Source organism: Leptosomus discolor, chromosome 5 (genome assembly GCF_034619465.1).
Source record: "Leptosomus discolor isolate bLepDis1 chromosome 5, bLepDis1.hap2, whole genome shotgun sequence".
In the NCBI taxonomy this organism is placed as follows: domain Eukaryota; kingdom Metazoa; phylum Chordata; class Aves; order Leptosomiformes; family Leptosomidae; genus Leptosomus; species Leptosomus discolor.
This window is the reverse complement of record NC_141395.1, coordinates 57,534,107-57,554,339: the sequence shown is the minus strand read 5'-3', so window position 1 is coordinate 57,554,339 and position 20,233 is coordinate 57,534,107. Positions and strand designations below refer to the sequence as shown.

Here is a 20,233-nt window from a genome sequence, read left to right as displayed (position 1 = left end):
GTTTGATCTTACTGAGCGGTGGCTCTGCCTTCTGCCTCTGCTGCCCTGCTCTCTGGATCAGAAAAAAAACAAATCTGTTATACTGTCCTCACAGCTGATGAGTCAGAAAATGCACCAGCCACACTTTTCTCTCTGTATATTGAAAATACACACCTAAAAAAATGACAGTAAGGACAAGACACTCCTGATTTCATCCATGAAGGATTTCAGCATTTCACCACATCAGCCACATTACAGATTTGGGAAAAAAAAAATCACAATAGCCTCTGTCACCACGTTTTTAAGATTTTTATAGATAAACAAAGCACCACTAAACTAAAGCTTGCAGAGAAGCAGCAGTCCACAGGACACAGGGCAACACTGTTACGGAGGGCTGTATGCCTAAATTCACCGCGAGATTAACAACTTTGTATGTCTGCAGTCACCCCTTTGCTATGCCAACCCAGAAGATTTAAGTATTTGCCAATATGCATTCAACAAAATGTTGAAGGAATAAATCCAGTTGTGGTATCTGCATATCTACATATGCAGATATTTCATACCAAGTAGATTTATTAGATTTGAAAAAGGTGAAGGTCAGAATAAAATATGCAACTTTGGGGAAGTGGAAAGAATGTAAGAACAAGGAGTTAATATCAGGCATATTTAATAAAATTAAAAAAACCCAAACCCTACAGTAAAAGCAGGCATTTAATAATGTTTCACAACATACCTCCTAGACAGCAAACAACCACAGTACATCACCACAGATATTCAGAAAAATGTTTAACAAAATTTTTTGCAAGTAGGTTAAAATTGCAGTTATATGACTTCAATTAAACCAGCAGAAAAGGAATGACTCGAGTGATCATTTTTTAAATAAAATATATCTTTAGTCCTCATATATTAGCCAGTGAACTGGACTTGAGAAATGTAACTTCATACAAAGACTACAGTGAACTGCATAAAAATCTGTCTTACGGTTTTCCAGTCACATTAGTCACGGGTATAATTCAGATGAGAGTTACAGTTTCAATTTTAAATAAGTTTTAAGGGGAAAAAACTGTCTAATCAACTCCTTATGAGTTACATAAAATGTAATTCAGGTAGTACCTTAACATTCTTATGTGCATTGTTTTAAAAATATTTCGGTAGTTTTCTGTGCCTTCCTCCTGTGAAACAGAAATTTGGTTGTGCCAGATACAAGTCTACATCTATAAGAAAGTTGACTTATGAAACTCCATTTCCCCACAAAGCTGGCAAAGAGAGGAAGCGCGGGAACTACACATAGAACCTATCACCATACATTTCTCCCTTTCTCACATGCGTATAGATCATCGTCTAGGAATGCAGGAAAGACGTGTAAAAGGTGTGATGGCTGGGATTAGACTTTGTCAACAATCATCCTTCCTTCACCAGGCTCCTCTAGCAGCAATGGCATCAGGCATCCTGCCCTGGGTGCAGAAGAGGAAAACGTGCCCTGTTCATGTACTTGACTCCTGATATTCGCTGGCTCTGGCAGCTCCCCATAGCAAATATTTTTTTACATGGAAAAAACAGGATTCCCAGAAGCACTTGGAGGTACAGTCCAAGCAGGAGACTTCCTGGTCTTATGGGGCATGCAGACATGACTGAACATGAGCTCAGTACACAAGACAAGAGCAAAAACACGGAAACATTTACCCTGTACCACAATCGATCACCATAGCGGTCTTTGGAGTGCAGCCTTTCCTGAAGTCTATACCAACTACTTCAACACAGGAAGGAGTTCAGATAGCAATAACTAGCAATGCCTTACACTGCTGCAGTTCAAGCACTTGAAGGGAGAGCTAAGTTTGTGATTTGGCAAATTCACAGCACAGCCATTGGGTTTCTTCTGAAGATGCACCCTGTAAACACACAGACTGGACAGTAGCTGGGGGACACATGCGCACCTCTGGGCTTGGCAGGACACCAAAAGTTGACTAGCAATGGCGCAAGCGAGACCTAAACACAGCCAGGGAAAAGTAGAAAACACATTTTTGAACAAGGAGAGAGAGCTTGTGGGTAAATGTTGCTGAAAGAAACCTGGGATGTGAACAAAGGACCTGTTGACTATTTGATTCCTCCTGTGCTAGCAGAGATGACACTCTGAAAATAAACTAGACTGTAGTGTCAAGCAGCAGTCCCCATCAGCCTCTCTTCTCAACGGGAAAATAAAAAATTGGCTCCGGCTGTTTTAATTGAAAAGAGACACAATAATTATCACGTCTGAAGCTTTTCAGAAGAAAGCAGTGAAATTCATCCATCAAAATCAACTGCATCTCCAGCTCCAGTGGGCTCTCTACAGCAGTTAGGAGGCTTAAAATATTATGCTCGGAAAGCTAACACTGACATATGACCACCTTCTAAAGACCTTTCTCTATTATTGTAATTATTCAGTTCCCTCAAGGTCCCTTTAAGGACAGAAGCCCCACATTTCCAGTGCCAGAGCATGAGGTGGCTGTGGCAGGGTGCTCCCTGGGGCAGGGGCAGGGCAGAGTCCCTGTGGCCCTGGCTGGGAAATGCCTCGGCCAAGCGATGCAGGAACACAGCTGGATTAGTAGCAAAGAGGCAGCATTGGCTAAAGTTCTGAGATCATCAGATGCATGCTACCTGCTTCTTGCTTAAATACATCGTACACAAGTATTAGTCCTTGGCAAGCCTAGCAGGGTGGCAGCCGCAGGCTTGAAATGGTGGGAGAGAAACACAAACACCTCTGTTACAGAGACTGGCAACCAATATCCAGATCAGGATTGAGTCCCACAGGCTGTCTGTCCAACCTCTATAGCCAACTAAAGGACAACATGGCACCAAAACAAATTTTATGGTGATTTTTTATGAGTAGATGATGAACAAGTCTTTTATCTCACCTGGAAAGGCAGATGCTTTTGTAAACTTCATGTGACACAGGGACAAGAGAAACTGTTTCAAATGACACCAGAGCACTAACCAAAGTAAAATAAAAATGCTGAGGCAAATGGCATTGGCCATCTCCAGAGACGTCCTTTTTTGCACACCAACTAACAAACGTAAAATTTGAGAATCATAAATGCAACCTGAAAACAACTTGAGTTTGAGGTTTCTAGACTGTAATTAGCAACATAGCTGTTGTTCAGCAAACCTAGAAAACCCCAGTTTGCTTGAGTGCTGTCTCTCCTACAGCTTCCAAATGCCCTCACACCACATCACAGCTCATGCAACACACCATGGATTCCCTCAGCTTAAAGACAGGAACCCCTCAGCCCTTCCTCCCTAAAACACTCCCAGTGCCTTCCCATAGTCTCTAAATTACTCCAAACAACACTGACACTACTGCCATAACAGTATTTGCCACCTATCACACAGGGTTTGCAGACAGATTAAAAAGAAAGAGGTTCTGGTGCTTACACCAAAGCTACACGTGTGCTGATCAACCAGGCGTTCATCATCACAGGGAAAGGAAAAAAGTAGAGTTTCTTCCTGCCTCTCCTTCAGCTGGCACATAAATACACTCACCCATCTCTCCTCAATCACTCATTTGCAAAGAACTTATCAGAACTTCATATTCTAAATATTTCTGTGCCTCTATAAAATTTAGTTTAAATCGATCAAAAGGTTAAAAACTACAGAGGACTGGGGAGGGCGGCAGCTGCCAGACACAGCTGCAGGCGAACTGCACATTGCACAAGCTTACTGCCTCAGACACCCTGCCTGCAGTTATGAAGGGTAATTTCTTAAGCATCAGAAATCCTCAGCTAATCACAACAGCCCCAGCTTCACTGAAGGAGAGGGAGTTTACCAGTTTAGACCAGCTCATGAACTGCCTCAGTGCCTCTAAAGACATCTTTATTCCCAGAAAAAGGAATAAAGAGCAATAACTGGCTGAAACTTTCATCTTTCTTCACATAAACAACTTCTGTGGAAACACTTCCAGTTGTTCATTTTTTAAGCACATAAGCCATGAAGGAGCTCGCCACAGATCTTGCCAATCGGCGGTGTATATAAGCTTCAAGAGTTTCAGGGGAAAAAAAATCTGGTTTTCTTTCCTTTATGTTTCATTAAACTTCAGCGTTAACCAGGGGAAAAGACCCTTTTGATAACACTAGTCAATATGGCCACTAGTTGGTGAATTTTTCTGAGATTATCTACCAGCAAAGCAAGCATCCATGAGAGTATAGTTGATATGGAGAACTTTATACGGGTGCACTAAGGAAAACACTTCTGTTTACTCCAGTAAGGAGATGTCTACAACCAGTGTCCCTATGTTTTTGAGGTACTACTCTTTTGAAACGTATACATGGGATTTTACATTAAATAAATCTTTTTATTCCACTCTGTAACAATATAATACAACATTATTTCAGTTCAGTCGGACCTTCATGTAGTTCCCTTTCTCTCAAAAATAAACAACATTCATGTGAAGTCAAAAAGTGAAATGGAAAAAAAAAACCCAACCAAATGTTTGAAGTTTTGAAGACTGTGTAAAACTACTTCAGATTGTGCTGCTGTAGAGAACACGTAACTATTATGGTGTCTGAAATTCTACAAAAACACCAGAAAGAAAAAATATATCAAAACGGTACAGAAAATGCAATTTTAATTAAAAAAAAAAAAAAAAATCTAACACTGAAGATTCAGGGAATACAAAGGCTAACACATTAAGTAACTGACCTACTTAGAAATAAAAGCAAAAACTGTTAAAAAACTTAACTTGAGGCAAGAAAACAAACTGCACTGCTTAAAATAAAATATAACCATCTTAAACCACAAACTTAATGTTTTTTCAATGAATTTCATGTATTTGGTCCCAAGCCAATAGCTATTAAATGGTTTGGGGAGGAGGTTATATTGAAAGTACAGAATGGTATTCGAACTATAATCATTCTTCAAGTACTACATGGAATTATCAAAATCCTAATTAACAGGTATAACTTGTGTCCACCAGCCACGTCCAAAGGTCACAGTGAAATCATGATGAAGTGCTATTAGATCATCACTGAAAAAACTGCTTAAACAGCATAATAATATCTTGCTTTAATGGAACCAATGGACCATGGCAGAACTAGTGACAGTATTTCTTACTACACGGTACAAACTTCATATTCTAGAATTCATATTTCAGAATGCCTGCTTCAGCTTGAAGATCATATCACCATAGCTGTAAGGTCACTTATACGCTGCTAAACTCAGGCCCAGTTTTTATGGCTACATAACGCACCATGGCTTTAAGACTCCCAGTACACAGTAAAAAAATTGTGCATGTGCATACAGACAAGCCAGCTGAGTAGGCTTATCCCCATGTCAAATCTGTTTGGTGAACTAGACTGAGACTAAATTTATCAGGGTCCAAAAGGATACTAAACCAAGTCTCCATAGTTCAAAATATAATGCTCACACAAAACACAATCTATGGAATTGATTTTAAATAAACCTCATTCATTTGTTTCTCACACAATCTGCACATCTGTTATTTTGTTGTCCTTTTTTGTCAGATTTTATGTGCATTATAAGATATAAAATCTGCACTAACCAATCTGCTATGGAAGACAGTTTATGAAAGGCCCTGTGGATATCTACGGGTTAGATGTGATGACCCAGAAGTCCTCTCCCAGCCTCACGTTCCTGCAGAACACTGGTATAACAAGAAGAGCTGAACACAACAGCTGGCCAGAACAGAGGGCATCAGCAAAGGCTCCGGCATTTCCCAGCTGAGAAAACAGCATTTCACCACAGGTTGTACAGCAAACACACAGGCTACTACGAGAGGAAATCAAATATTTGAACAAGCAGAGAATGATGCATTTCATCATGCGTGAAGGGAAACCCAGTGAGTAAGAATTATACAATGCCACCATGAACTTGCCCTTAAGAGACACAAAACAGTTTATTCTGATTGGAACAGTCAGGAAACACAGAAGCTTTTTTTTTTTTTTTCATGAAGGTGGAGGGAGTATAGACAATTTTCCAAGAATCACAAAAGAAAGACTAAAAACCACTAAAAGAAGGAGTTGGCCTGGATTCTTCTGTAAAAGAATTCTCTTTAGTTTACTTTTAAAAGACCAAAAATTAAAACAGATGCACTTTGTTTTCAGTCACAGACTGATATTCCAATCATTCTGAGGCTGGGAAAATGAGAGATAAGAGGTTCAAATAATGCAAAATAAAGGAACAGGAATTCACAGGGATGTCCGATGTTCACCACTACAATGCGAGAGTGGCAAATCACACAACAGAGCTTACCTACAAAGAGCTCTTCAAGAAACACTGAGATTGTTCAAGTGCACAAATCCTTCAGATCAGAAGCAGGGAAAGCTAGTTTATTATTTAAACTCTGCCAGACCTAAGAGCAGGACCAGCAGCTGATTTTAGTTTTTAATGGATATGTGCTGCATTCCTCTTAACCACAGGTTACAGTTCTGGAAAAAGGGAATAATGAGGAAAAATAGATTCCATCTGATGAAGGGGTAAAAGCATCCTTAGATACCAACTTGACAATCTAAATAGTCTGTTTTGAACCAGTTTTGAGAGGTATAGTGACAAAAGCCCATATGGAAGTAAACGCAGCAAAAATCTATAGATCAAGCAGTAAGACTGGAATTTGCAGTTTGGAGACCAGATAGCAGACTAGGCCATGGCAGACTGGGAACGGCAGGACACCAGACCAAATTTTGAGAGGCTGGGTGTGTGGAGAACACAGGAGGATGACTGTGCAACCATAGCTCCCTCCTGCTCACACACCGGCCCTATCTCATCTCACCTTGTGGATCACCTCTCCCACCAAACACACCCTACGCAGGCATATGTAGACCATGCCCTTCTACAATGACACACTGTCTGCAGCCCACTTCTACCCACAAGCCGGATGAAGCCCATGAGTAGAAATTTGCCTTTCAGTTCCCACACAAGGGGTCTATGCAAACCAGCAGGCAGTAGGCTGAGCAAATCCACACTGGTATTTTATCATAGCACTACTGGAACAGACATATCCAGGCTAGAAGCTGCCTTTTCCTCTTTCCTTCTTTATCTACATTTAGCATTGACAGCATGGCGGTTTAGTTCAAATCACACTTCTGCTGAGCAGAAATTCTGGAGGAGAGAGACCAGCAAGTCCAGGGTTGACAGCCTGTGATAGCTAGAATATCAACTTCAGAAGAGTCCAGCTGATCTACAGACCAAATTCCAGAACCCAGTCACCTTGTCACCCTGAAGATTACCAAGAACCATTCAAAGAAGTGATTCCTGGAAACAGAACATTGCTGTGCAGTCCACAAACCTACTGCAGCAGGATACTACAGTGTGCAAGGCCTCAGTGTCAAAAGTTGCTTGACAAGACATATGAGCCCACAATATTTGACAGGTCACCATGGTTAAGCCAAATTTGACAGAATTATATCCTTGTAGTGATGAGACTCAAGTGTGTCTGACCTGGATTACCATTACCAAGGAAATCAGCTGTCACAGTCCAAAGCAGAGCCCAAGCACACAGCAACATAAAAGCAGCAAAATCAGGAAACCGGTCCTCAAGTGCAAAGCTGAGAACACACAGTTTGATGGTACAGATATATCTATCAATATTCGGTGGAACAAGTCCAGGCAGGATATCAATTTATTTAGGAAGAAAATTCAAGGAAAAAATAAAACCACTGAAATACATACATTGGAAATACGAACTTCTGCGAAGTTTAGAACAATTTTTGCTGAATATCTTTACATGTAGATGAAAGGGAAAAGACCAGAGGCAGGATCACTGCCTGGATCCAGTTCCCTTGAGAGAGACTTTGATGAAATTGTCTTGAGAAGTTATCAAGAGCAAGGTAAGGGGCTGGGAATTAAATTAACTGAGTAGCTGCTGTAAAAGCAACATGTAAGATAGTGAAAGATTTAGGAATTTGTTAAATGACAACGTTTGCTTAAAAGGAAGAGAACTATATCAGAAAGCTATCTGTGACTTCGTGAAGCTTCATCTTCATTAATAGGGAAGAACTTATTAAGACAAAATGAAAAGGAGTGACTTCCTTCTAAGGTACCTATATATTATACCTTAGACTGAACTTTCATTCTGTGATGACGGTGACCATGCAGACACAAAGTACCTTCTAGATCATTGACTGATGTGTTTATTTTGGATGACTCTTGTGATGAAAGGAGTTTAATAGACAAACTTCCAAAATATTTATACTAAGTATGAATATTTGTGCTCAGAGGAATGGATAAAATAGAAAATCCATTTTAGACAACACACAAAATGTCCTGGAAATGTAATGCATTAAAAATATTTTAAAATTAAATATTTACCCAGATCTTTAATGAGTGATAATGCTTCCCATGATATAAATGCTCCACCACCATCATCCATAGCTCCCTGCCCAACATCCCAGCTGTCCAGATGTCCACTGACCAATACAATCTGGAAAAGCAATTATGAGAAGACTTATCTACATGAAAACACTCCATCAGAAAAGTTAGTTCCGCATTTAAGCATTTTAAAGCTTTTGTCATAAATTTGGCTTTTTAGTTTAGAACGGGAGGAAGGAACATTTCAAATAAAACTAAAACATTGTTCTCTAGTCAGTGAATATAAATCTGGGATGAGCAAATGCATCCTACTGCTTCAAACCACTGCCTAAATCAAACTAGATATGCTGTGAGAAATGTTTAAATGAAAGGTTTTGTCTTGTACATTAACAAAGCACATGCTTTCCAGAGGTACAGGACTACTACATTGCAGAATGGTGAAAGTTTCTTTCATATTTCAGCTGTTTAAGCCCTTAGGCATAAAATTCAATTAACCCTATTTTTGGTTTCATAAGGAAGAAACACAGACTTAGACTGAAGTATTCCCAGACAGAGGTTGTTGTTTTATTATGTATCAATGGTACTTGTCACAGAGGACCTCTAATTTATTACTGGATCCCCTATGTGCCACAACAGCGACAAGGTAGTTTATAGTTCCATTAGTCATAAGGATATTTTAAATTAAAAACAACATGGTAGCACGTCCCAGATGGGTTTTCTGCAAAGAAAGTTCTGTGGCTACAGTAGAGTATAATAGTGTACTCATCTCCAGAAACACCTGCTTTCAGATCTGAACTCTTCAAAGGTCAACAAGCAGCATCAGACCAATACCAGAAGTGAGACAGTTCCCTAACTGGACTTGAAGCTGAAGGGCTGATGGATCTATGGTTGCAATGGAGAGGTCAAGCAGAACTCTGAGCTGAGCAGGCAGTGTGGTAAAATGATGCAATAGGACAAAAACAAGAGCAGGGAGCCACTGAGGTGCCCCAGGAATCTTTGAAGAACTTGTACCAGTAAACAGTGCCCTTGGGATAAGGTGGAAGTGGAAGCGTCCAACCTATGACAGCTCAGCACTGAGGGAAAACTGAGGAAACTCTGGAGCATCCACCTGTGTCCTGCCCAGAACTGGCCATGCATGAAGGAATGCTTCCCACTCTCTGGTTGGCTGATGTTAAGAAGGTCTCAGAATTGTGGGATCTAGAAAAAAGTGAAAAATACTCATTCCTCCTGCCACCTTCTTCTCCCTAAAGGATGAGGATCTCCTGGCATATTATCTCAGCTTCTATTCATCACAGGACAGTTACTCTAGCACTGAAAATGAGAACATAATGAGTTTTTTCTATTATCACCCCTGAAGGGTGAAAGCCTATGCTGTCAAGTGTGCAGGTAACAGTGCATGGTACTAACTTGGGGCCCATGAATATCTATTTTTTCCCCTTCACATGAGAGAAATCTCATTATTAAAAATAATTGACAAACAGATCATGGCAAGACAAAAAGCATCAAGTGCTCATCAAAGAACCATGTTTTTTCATCCAACCAAACATGAACGCAGGTAACACAACTAAAAGGTCCCTTTGTATTAAACAAGGCCATGATAAAATTACTAGCCATATCTATTGTATTGTCATATATCCAACCAGAATGCATCAAAACACTTTAAATTTAGAAAATACAATATGAAGTGTTTATAAATTTGTGTATTATAAAAAGCAGAATTATCATGCCTTAGAAGACAGAAAAGCTTGCAATTAAAACCTGAAGAGTAGCTTACTCTTTCCTTCTCAGATGTTTCAACTCTCTTTTCTGCTTATCCAGCCTTAACTCAACATGTTCTTTCTGTCCAGCACAGACTGATTCTCTTGGTAGTAGACAGACACGCTGCAGCCTTTATTTCAAAACTTCCCCTCCTTCAAAAGTGCTTAAATTTGGACAGTAGGCCCCTCTGTAAAAACTTCAGATTTACTCAGGAGGTATTCCTGCAGTTTAATGTCATGATCCTCCCAGGCCCATTGTGAAAGACGGCAAACAGCACGTTTTCCAGAGCTGCTGCCTTGTTGTAGAAGTACTTAACCTGCGGTAGCCCCCTGCTGCAGTAGCAGCAAAGCTTGAAACCAGATAATCTAAGAAAAGCCATGCCAGCTTTGGATGTAGAAATCTTTCTGAAATGAGAGCAGAAAAGAAATGCTCACTGTGGTACTCCTTGCTCTTTTTGTTTTCTTATAAGGGAGGACTAAGCCCATACACACACACACATACACTTGCAGGTGGTGAGGGCAATGCATGAATGACCTCTGCTTTGAGAGCCTGGGATGCACGTGCAGCTCCACTGCAACCTGCCTATGGAGCACAGCTCAAACACCACACTGTGCACACTTTGCACCACTGATGTAGACTTATTACTACCCACTCAATAAGGAATTTGCAAATAACAATTTTTTTAAAAGAGCAGAAAAGGCTCTGAGTGAAAGTATAATTGTCTGTGATATAAAGGATGTCTATCCCACAACTTCAAATTAACTGTGCTTTGTTTCTTTTTAAAGCAGAAATTGGTTTTAAGAAGGTAACTATTACTCTCCTGGGAAACAGAGATTCAAGCTGAAGTGAATGATTTAGAACAAGTTTGTGAACTCATTGAGAGAGAACCAAGTTTACAATAGAAGCGACGCCTTGTCTTTAGCAGTGAAAGAATACTTGACTAACGCTGTTCCCTGGCAATAATCTCAACATGAGCACCAGAGAGGGAATTACTCCTCATTTCTGTGAAACAACACATATTGCAACAGCAGGAAATTCTGAATCAGAAGAAGGTGGTGTAATCCCATTTGGGGTTACAGACTCCAATCATAAAGCATCTTTACCAACCCCAGAACACTACACCAAAGCAGATCAAGGTTCAAGTGGATTGAGAAAGTTATAGATGAATTTTTACTTAAATTTACTTAAGCTGATGCCAAGAGCAATTACATAAACACAATCAATGTACTTTATGTGAAAGTTTTTTCAGAACAGTTGTTTTATTTAAACTATCATGCTTTTGTAGCAGCTGCTAAAATGAAAGTTGCAGTGCTGATAGTTAGCCATAGACATTCTCAAAACAAGACACAGTCATAAAACAACAAAACCACTATGTTTATCTTGGTCTTTAAGAAGATATAATATGTCTGGGAAATGAATGGAAATATTTCTGAAATTCACTCTAAACCACTATGTTATTTAAAATAACATTATAAAATAATAGTATTATAATTCTCTGTACAGGTGGGCTAATAACAAAGGCAGTTAAAGCGTTCAAGGAAGTACGCTTATTGCATTTTCCACATTGCTTTCAAATCTGTTATGTGGTTCTCAGCTCCAAACCTACACATATACTAATCACTTACATTTGTACAAACCATCCCTATAGAAACGTCAGCACATGCCAACAGAATGTAAGCATTGCAAAGCAATGCAAGTAATACTTGTAAGTATAACTATTTGTTTTAAATATACAGAGAAACCACAAGCAACTGTATAGGACAGTATAAATGCAGCAATACCCATTTGCCAAATTGACCAAAAATAAATTTAGGATAAGACAGCTTGTGTGCAACATGACCACTTAAGATTTGGCTTTCCTGCAGTGACGCAACTAAGAAATGCTACTCTAGACACAGTCCTGAGACAATACAACAGAAGTAAAACTGCAGGAAACATTTCAAATAGAAGATGATTTATTCTATTTACTTCTGGACCAGCATTATGATCTCTGTTGGATGCCCAGCATTTTGGTCAAGCACATTGAAGTATTTTGAAATTTATATTATATTTTAGAATATATATTTTAAATACATATTTATAAATTTTATATTTAAAACCCAAGAAGATTAGGAAGAGGAACCATCCATTCATATACATTTGCATATGTCATGGAATTATCCTTTTCCAAGCAGGATTTTTTTTGCCACTAAAAAATAATCTCCCATTCCATATGTAGTCACACACGAATATTGCATTTGTCATACAGTAACTTCATAAAATGTGGGTGAACTACCTTCTGCTTGGTTAGAGGGAATTTTAAGAAAAGTCTATTCCACTTTTATTTAGTCTCCGAAGTGTCTCGATTGCTTGTGTAGAGGTACAAGGCAAAGGCTTCTTTCTATGCAGTGTTAGAGGTGATAAATAATAAACCATAGGACAGAACTGTAAATAATATTTTCAATCACAGAATTTAATCTAGAACAACATTTGTATCAAGTTGTGAAAACCAGCATGCAGTTATTTCATGTCACTGAGGTAGATGGTAATGGAAGAGCAAGGAAGTCATCATTCATCTTTGCCCTTTACATGGATGAAGAATATTTCATGGATGAATGTTAGGGTCCACAAAGAAGGACCTTTACTGATGAAATCTGGCTGTCAACAGAGTCTTTTAGAAAAGCTTAGCAATAATTTTCATTACCCAAACCACTGAAACACATTTTTTCTCACATCCTCCTCCAGCAGACAGGGAAGATAAGGAGCAGCTTAACTTGTATGAAGAGGACAGAAAACTTAAACAAGGATCACATACATGCAGAAAGAGATGGCCAAGAACTAAACAGGATATCAGAATTAGATCAAGCATCTTTAGCCAAGACACATTCAAACTCCAACTGTCTGTATGCCAAAACTTCAAGCTAAAATAGTGAAGTGCTCCAGACTGTAACTCGAGTTTTTTTCAACTGGTCGTCCACATTTTCAGCCAAATACTGCCACAAATTAGTTTTTACTCAGGCAACACAGGTCTACGGTGTTCCAGCCCAGTTGCCAATTACCTGGAAAGTCATGAAAATCATTTCTATTCAAATTTCTGTGGTTCTTTTTTCTCCAGTTCGCTTCTAAATAGGTCCATCTTAAGCTTTAGGTACCACAACAAGGTCTCACATTATTTGACTGGATATTTTTTCTGCATTAATCTCCTCTCAGTGCATGGGATATTTGTACAAAACTAACACATATGAACACCACATACAGCTGACTTGTGTTTGGACCACAATTAGAGGAAAACAGAAGTCAGATAAGAATTAGGATTCCCTATTCAATCCAATCAAAAAATTGTGTATAAATTCTTTCCTACCACAGATACTCATCACTCTTTTTACTCACACAAACACTCTCTCACTTCACAATTTCCTATTTTCCCCAGTCTCAAACAAAATTTCTGATGCTAACTAAACCATGACTGAAAAACTCTTAATTGCAGCTTCTCAGACAGAGGAACCCAGCACCAAATTCAGGCCTCTGCTCCTAAGCATAGGGATTACACTTTGAGTAATCTACCCATTTGGATAGCATGACAACTATGAACTGCCAGACGGCTTCCGTTTATAAGGATCTAAAGATTTTCTTCATTTCACTGTGTTAACAGCATGAGAACAAGGAAAAAGAGAAAGGCAGCATATCACGTACATAACTAGTGGGCAAATAAAACAGCTGGCAGGACTAAATTTAAGCCCATCATGCTTAACTTGCCTTCAAAACTATGATTAAATAAAGTCTTCATACATACAGATTTGTAAATTAGGAGTAGTAAATCTGGCATGGCAGTTTTAGGATGTATTAGAGTCATCTGCAGTAGTGTTTGCAAATATGTTCTGGAAAACGGCAACACTGAGCAATATGCTTTTCTAATGCTTAGCCACATAGCAAAGCTGGCACTAGTGTCCACAGAAACCTTCCTCTTTTAAAGTAATTCTTAGTCTGCAGACTATTCTCTTCCCCATTTTTTAGCAAAAAGCTCTGTCATCTTCATGGAACAAAATGTTGGTGTGTAATTAGGTCTTTTGGCTTTTCTCTTCCCTGTTCCACCTCAAACATTTCTCTCTTCAACCCACACAGCAAAACAAATGACAAATTAAGAGTTATCAACTCTTCCAACTTGATACTTCGTGTCCAGGCAGAGCCACATTTCTGTATACAAACCAACATTCCTCAAGTTTTAAAATATTTACAATAGCTATTTCTTTGTTTCATGCAGTAAGATTCTGTAAATCAATCCCTTGGTGTTTCCATCAAAGGCCTTCCAAAATCTAAACAATCAGAACATGTAATCCTATGTGCTGTAGCAGCACACAGATTGCAGCAAATGCATCACACATCATCTTCCTTTCTGGAATCCAACCCAGATCTTCCAACAGCAGGATAGAGACTTTAAGGAAACTTCTCAAGCACTACACTTTGTATCTACACTACCATTATTTCAAGCTCAGCATCTCAACATTTGGGGAAGACAAAACTGACAGAGTGCCCACCAGCAACATAGCACCATATGGCGCAGGATTAGAATGATATTTACATGCAAGGTTAGATATATACACGTAATGTATTTGAATATGAACTCTCTTTTATTTAAAAACGTGTGGTTCGTTACTACCAGAAAAAAATGCTTTCTCCAGTTATGTTTAAACTCTATTGTGTGTAATTCCACCAACTTCAACAGCTAAATTCAAGCATGGAGATGCATCAGAGATACTCAGTTGTAAAAAATACTTACTTGGTAAAAACTCTTCACGAAAGTCTACCCTGACCATTTCCCAAGTATTTGTTTTGGGCTACAAATATGTGAAAAAAAAGATTTGTGAGTTTCTGCACTTGCCTTTAAGTAAACACTAACTGCCTCCAGTTAAACTGCAATTGGATTAAATCATGCCCTAAATGTAAATCAGGAACATTACTACATTTTGTGGATTTTATTTTGTATACATAAGACTATTTCTTCAAATTAGTTTTTAGCTTTGGTGTCCAAATAATATGACTTCACTGTACAGCTCCTTTTATTAGATTTCACGCACATTAGTAATGGTTCTTAAATAATCAGTCTAGCTGTCTCAACTAATTTATAGTCCTAAAGATACAGTGAAGTTCAGAAGGAAAAAATTATTAAAACAAAAACTGTCTTTTCTTCTTAATATGCAGTGTAGTAAGTCTTAACTTGCAGGCTTCTGATTAAATGCTAGATCTGCACATGAAACAGAAGTGACTCACTTAGTCACACAAGAATCCAACCCTATTATTGCTAAAAAGCTGATTAACCTTCAAAAAGCCTCTGTGTCACAATACACAGTAAACTCTTTAAAGCTGAATCTCTACTTTGTAGAAGTGATTGAAAATAAAGTGTTCTCAGAAAGTACTGCAACCAAACCTCCCTGTTTGAAGTGAATCTCAAAACCACTGAGTAGTTAAATAGCATGGGCTGATATCATTTATGGGATATAGGACAGTGAAGGAGAAAATTAGTCTGAAAATAATTTACTAACGCTAAGGGAATTATAGTAAAGGTAACGAGACATAGAAACTATGTAAGCATTCAAAAGATAACCAAGTATTGAATTGACTACCATTTCCACATATATAAGTTCTCTAGAATCTTTTATTTCCTATTTCCTGAGCTACAACATTTCAGAAATAGTATCACTCTTTATAATACTGTATTTCGAAAATAAGGATTTTAATTTATATATTTCAGCCCACCTCTAGAGGTTTTAAGAGGAAAAATCATAACAATAACTACCTCTAAACAAAATGAGGTTTCATTGAAATATTACTTACCCATGCATAAAGATGATGTTGTAGCTGCTATTTTTCTAGTTCAAAGATTAGCAAAGAATCTCTGCAATACCCCTGCATGAAAGCTGAAATAGCGTCTGTCTTGATGTGTAGAGAGAAACAATCATTTTTCTACACTTAACAAAGGAAGACTTCCCTCACACATGTAGTAGATGGTCTGTGTATGAAGAAAAGAATTATTTTATAAGCTAGAGTCTTTGTATTTATATATTTTTCACTTTAGGGATATGTATGATTCTGCATTACTACAGATGTAGCAACATTCCCAAATATTTTATCTTCGAAATTTCTCTTATTAGGTATCAAAACTAATCTCAGCTAAAATAAACACTAATGCCTAGCGCTACTTCTTTCACTGAAGCATTTACAAAAACTGTCCTACTTGTACACTGTGATATTATGCACCACTGGCAAGCACCCATTTCCAAAATGGTAAAAATTGTAGCTTTTTCTCCAAAAAATTACAATTATTTCCTCTCAAGAACACTACAGGACCCCTTAAGTCAGACCCATGCCCTGCTAGCACTGCTTTAGAGCATTCTGATGACCTAGAATTTCATGAAAGCCATCCTGAGTAGCCACCTCTGAACTGTCCTCAAGAAAATAGACTTCATTTTACAAATCCCCAAAGAAGATTGTTGATGGAAGCAAGACAAAACATCCCTTAGATGGCTGTAATAACAGCAGAGGACTACAAGAGAGGAGGCTTCAAAACATAATGCTTATGTCCCAGTGCCAGACACCGAGCATCAGAGAATACTTGCGGTTGGAAGAGACTTCTGGGTGCGCATCGACTTCCACACCCTGCTCACAGCAGGCTCAACTTAGATCTAACCACTCAGAACTTTATCCAGTCAAGTTCTGAAAATTTCCAAAGAAGGAGCTGCCACAACCTCTCTGGACAAACTGTTTCAATGATTGCTGTTAGGAAAATATTTTTCCTAGTACCTATTATAGCTTTTTTAAAATATGCCCTACTGGGTCCTCACTGCAGCACTCAAAAGCCAAACTCGGTTTTGAATGCTGTCAGCTCACAAGCCTGCCTCACAGTTTTACATCTCCAGCTTTTACTTACTTCATCACTACCAGCTGAACACAATGGAATGAAATTCTTGCCTTTTACCAGACCATTGTCCCTCACCATTATACACACTAAAAGGAGCGATCATGTAATCAGTTCTTCCGAAACTGTCTCATCATCCCACTTCTATAGTCACAATGATCTATCAGAACTGGTGATGCCTCTTGTCCTCCCTACTATAGTGGGAGCTGGCTCCACGCCTTTCTGCTGTGATGGCAAAAAACTTCCTTCTCTCACGGTCACAGATTCACAGGCCTGTGTTCACAGCTGCAACTTCAGTCAGAAAAACTCCTCCAGAAGAAGAGGGTCTTCTGATGCTGCCCTCTTACTCCACAAACCCCCACATAGGCCAGGTTCTTGCCATTTCTTCCTCTGCTACTTAAAGGATTTCATTGTATAGTATGCTAAGACACTCAACTAGTCTTTCATTTTATTACTGTAATGCATTTTTGTTTCTGCAGCTTATCCAACATTCCTGGCACCTGCACAAGTTTTCTCAGAATTTTGCTAAGATTATCCTTTTATTTGTCACAGGTTTTTTAAAGATTCTTATTATTCCTTACTAATTTTTTTAATGTGTACATAACATTTTAATTTCTTTTCCCCATGCACACATTGCTTCTCTCTTAAACTGCACAATAAACTTCTCAATGCAGCGCTAACTTAACGCATTTCCAGAATGCACTGCAGGAACCCACTGTGGGGAGTAGGAAGTTACTAGAAAGGGATGACTGAAACACCAGCACATGCAGTATGGGGAATGGGCAGGAGGAATACAGATCTATGTGCAGCTGCAGGGCTGCCATCTCTTTGGGGTCCCAGAGGCATGGTGGGATGGTTCACACGACGAGAGGGTTGCAAACAATGGGTACAGACTCTTTAGGAAGGACAGGCTGGGAGGGTGATGAGGAAGAGTTCCCCTTTCTGTGAGAGCAATGGGATCTCCTGGAGCTCTAGCTGGGGCTAGATGATGAGCCAGCTGGGAGCTTGTGGGTCAGGATTAACTGGCAGACCGATGTGGGTGACACTGCAGTGTGTCTGCTACAGATAGCCTGAAGAGGAAGAAACAGATGAGACCTTCTTCGGACTAATGCAAGAAGTCCCACATTTGCAGGCCCTGGTCCCCATGGGACACTTTAACCAGCACAATACCTGCTGGAGGGACAACACAGCAGGGCATAGCAATCCAGGAGGTCTCTGGAGTACACTGATGACAACTTCCTCATAGAGGTGATCAAGTAACCCATGACGGAGATGCTCTGCTGGACCTCATACATACAAACAAGGAAGAACTACCTAGGGATGTGAAGGTCTGCAGTGAACACAAGATGGTGGAGTTCAGGATCCTGAGTGGAAGGAGCAAGGCAAATGGCAGGATTTCAGCCTTGGACTTCAGGAAAGTAGAGTTTAGCCTGCTCAAGGACTTGCTTGTAAGAATCCTATGGGAGACAGAGCTGGAGAGAAAAAGGGTCCAGGAGAGCTGGCTGACTTTCAGGGATCATGCTGGGGCTGACCAGCTGGAAAGCAGCTTGGCAGAGAAGCAGCTTGGGGTCCTGGTGGACAATTAGTTGAGCATAAGCCAACAATGTGCCTGTGCCATAAACAAGGCCAACAGCACCCGGGCTGCATCAGGCAGAGTGTTGCGAGCAGGTCAAGGGAGGTGATCCTTCCCCTCAGCAATGGGAGACACATCTAGGAGCCATGTTGTGGTGGTTTGGTGCCTGGCAGGGTTTTGGCAGTGGGGGAGGGGGCTACAGAGGTGGCTCCTGTAAGAGGCTTCGAGAAGCTCCCCCAGCTTCAATCTCAGAACCACCTCTGGGCAAGGCCAGACCAATGGTGCCTCTGCAAATAACTATTTAAGAGTGATTGAAGTGGTTGATTGCTGTCACTTTGTTCTGTGTGTGTTGGCGAGTGAAGGGGGATGGCAGAGAGACAGCCCTGCGGACACCCTGGTCAGTGAGGCAGGAGAGGGGGAGCTGTGCCGGAGCAGAGGTTCCCCTGCGGCCCGCGGTGGGGTGGCGGCTGAGCCCCTGCAGCCCCTGGAGCCCAGCGGTGGCCCAGAGGTCGCCCTGCAGCCCACAGAGGGCCCGGGGCCAGAGGAGCAGGGACCGGGCCCGGAGCAGCCGCGACTCCACAGTGGGGCAGGGGAGGGCTGCGAGGGCCTCTCTCTCTAAGGACGGAGGAGCAGCGGAGACATCTTGTGCCGGACGGACTGTGACCCCCATTCCCTGCCCCCTGCGCTGCTGGGGGGGAAGAGGGAGCAGAGCTGAGCCCGGGAAGATCGGAGGGTTGGGGGGGGGAAGGTGTGTTGTCTTTAAGATGTGGTTGTATCTCTCATTCTCCTTGGTGGTGGTGGTTGTTTTATTAAATGTATGTTGTTGTCCCCAAGTTGAGTCTGTCTCTTGCTTGTGACCATAACTGGTGAGTGAGTCCTCCCCGTCCTCTGTCTCGACCCTCAAGCCTTTTTGGTTGTATTTTCTCCTCCCCATCCCTCAGGGGATTGGGTAGGTGTGAGCAAGCAGCTGCGTGGTGCTTTTGGAGCCAGCTGGGTAGGCTCAAACCATGACACATGTTCATCTCTGAGCTCCCCAGAACAAACCAGACATGAATATACTGGAAGAAGTCCAACCAAGGGCCACGGAGATGATGAAGGGACTCTGACAGTGCTGGGACTGAAGAAAAGATGGCTTGGGGGATCACATTGATGGGTAGAAATACTTGATAAGGGATGTAAAGAAGATGGAGCCAGACTCTTCTCAGTAGTGCCCACTCACAGAAGAGGAGGCAAGCGGCACAAACTGAAACAGAAGAAATTCCATTTAAAAATAAGAAAAAAATCTTTTTTACTACAAGTTGTAAAACATTGGAACTGCTACCCAGAGAGGCTGTGGGGTCTCCATCCTTGGAGATACTCAAAACCCAAGCCCTACTCAACCTTCTGTACTTGACCTGGCTTTGGGTACAGTGTCAGACCACATGATCTCCACAGGTCTCTTTTTGTAATTATGACACTGATTCCAGTATTAATAATTCACATTTTCTTCTGACTCTACAAATAATCCACATTTCTTTTGGCTCTGAAAATTTCATTAGAGAGACACAGAAAGCAGAACACAACTTGGAAATGAATTCTACCAAACCCAAGTATGTCCTTCAAGATCTGGACAGCTAAAGTACAACTGTAATCTTCAATATAGTATTTTACTGGCACAGGACAAAAGACCTCTTTTCTACTTAGGACAGTCAAAGTCACGGTAAAAATTAAAGTTGGTATGAAATCCATTTTATGGA

The 20,233-nt window shown here is 40.3% G+C and overlaps 1 protein-coding gene across 1 annotated transcript in view; it reads right to left on the bottom strand.

The window, feature by feature from the left end:
- Positions 1–20,233, bottom strand: part of CPQ (carboxypeptidase Q) — a 174,938-nt gene that overhangs the window by 51,685 nt on the left and 103,020 nt on the right. Inside the window, exon 6 of the mRNA XM_086465921.1 lies at positions 8,275–8,386. Within this exon, the coding sequence (XP_086322047.1) occupies positions 8,275–8,386 (112 nt within the window). The remainder of the gene's footprint in view (positions 1–8,274; positions 8,387–20,233) is intronic.